At 51.5% G+C, this 1,696-nt stretch overlaps 1 protein-coding gene across 1 annotated transcript in view; it reads right to left on the reverse strand.

Annotated features, from left to right (window-relative positions):
* The window catches only part of LOC138860142 (opsin-5-like), a 35,773-nt gene extending 34,445 nt beyond the window's left edge, over positions 1–1,328 (reverse strand). The window contains exon 1 of the mRNA XM_070117185.1: positions 1,030–1,328. Within this exon, the coding sequence (XP_069973286.1) occupies positions 1,030–1,198 (169 nt within the window). The 5' untranslated portion in view covers positions 1,199–1,328. The remainder of the gene's footprint in view (positions 1–1,029) is intronic.
* Positions 1,329–1,696: the final 368 nt, after the last annotated feature.

The following is a 1,696-nucleotide window of genomic DNA, read 5'->3' on the forward strand; positions in this document are numbered from 1 at the left end:
TAACGCGATTCAATAAAGAAAAAAATATATGATAATGATATGAATCGCTCATTTCAAAAAAATCCTAATGACAACAACAACAACAACAACAACAACAACAGCAACAACAACAACAACGGTAATTTTCTATATTACCTTCGACGATTTTGGTATCGTTGGATTCCTCTCACTCTGCACAATCCAAATATGTAGGTTTTATTGCGCGAAAACCCCTTATTAGCGGCAAACTTGGGCACTATATCGGGGGCGACGATGTCGGAGCGGCGGCCGGAGCGGCGGACGTAATATAGAAAATTACCCTAATAATTAAACCACAGTGAACATATCCATGGTTATTCACTGCCTTTGGCTTCCCCAAATCCCCGCCGATTATGAAAACAAAATCTCCACCACGTAATTCACAGCAGGATAGGACAGCGTTTTTAACACGTGCTCCTTCACACACTGTCATCGCGGCGGCCATGGCGAAGTACTCAATGCGACGGTTATTTCGGTTAGAATTTCGAAAATCGTGGTTCCAGGGGACGGGAAACTCGACCTTGAGGCCACCGGCGTAACATTGAGAGAGGCGCAAAACCCGCCGACGAGGGCGCTCTTCTGCTCATGGTATACTCTGTTCATCCTGATTATACTACAATCGTGTGTATACAATGCTGACTATGTCAAGGTTTGTATGCTGATTCAATGGGAATGTTAGGAGGTAAATGTTTTGTTTCCTCGGCGGGGGTTGGGGGCGGCAGCCCCCTGCAATGGAAAGTCATATGAATAACCATGGTTATTTTCACTGTGGGTTATATTATTTGTGTTATTTAGCCTCGATTTTCTTTTCTTCCATGCCCTCCCTTGCAATCGGGGCCAAGTTTCTCGTTAACTTGTTTCCGCGCATTAAAACCTACATATTTAGAATGTGGACAGTGAGAGGAATCCAACGATACCAAAATCGTCGATATCGGTGAGGTGAAGGTAATATAGAAAGTTACCACAACAACAACAGCAACAACAACAACAACAACAACCACAACAACTCACCGACACTAACAAGCAGCGTCCCGACGATATAGTCTTCATACCACAGCAGCCGCGAGTCGAACTTGTCCACCAAAGTTCTGTTCATGGTCGTTGTGGCAGGGAAGGAACCAGCTGTAGTCCCATTGTCGACGACGTACCGCAGGAGGTCCCCTGCCGCCTCTGCCACCATGCCCCCAGCCCCTGCCGCCTCTGCCACCACGACCCCAGCCCCTGCCGCCTCTGCCACCACGACCCCAGCCCCTGCCGCCTCTGCCACCACGACCCCAGCCCCTGTTGCTGGCTGGGAACCTTCTAGGACGTCGGCTGAAGAGATGTTGGTGGTTGCTGGGGAAACCATGGCTGTGGGGGGGAGAAGAGGGGAGACTGAGAGAGGGAGATGGTGGGGGGAGGGGGGGAGAGTGAAAGAGGGAGATGGTGCGGAGAGGGGGGGAGAGTGAGAGAGGGAGATGGTGGGGGAGGGGGGAGAGTGAAAGAGGGAGATGGTGGAGAAGGAGGGTGGGAGAGTGAGAGAGTGGAGATGGTGGGGGGAGGGGAGGAGGGGTGAGAGAGGGAGATGGTGGAGGGAGGGAGAGGGAGGGTGAAGAGAGGGAGATGGTGGAGGGAGGGGGTGGGGGGAGGGTGAAAGAGAGGGTGATGGGGCGGGGAGAGTGGAAGTGGTGAACGAGAG

Source organism: Penaeus vannamei, chromosome 40, assembly GCF_042767895.1.
Source record: "Penaeus vannamei isolate JL-2024 chromosome 40, ASM4276789v1, whole genome shotgun sequence".
Classification (NCBI taxonomy): Eukaryota; Metazoa; Arthropoda; class Malacostraca; order Decapoda; family Penaeidae; genus Penaeus; species Penaeus vannamei.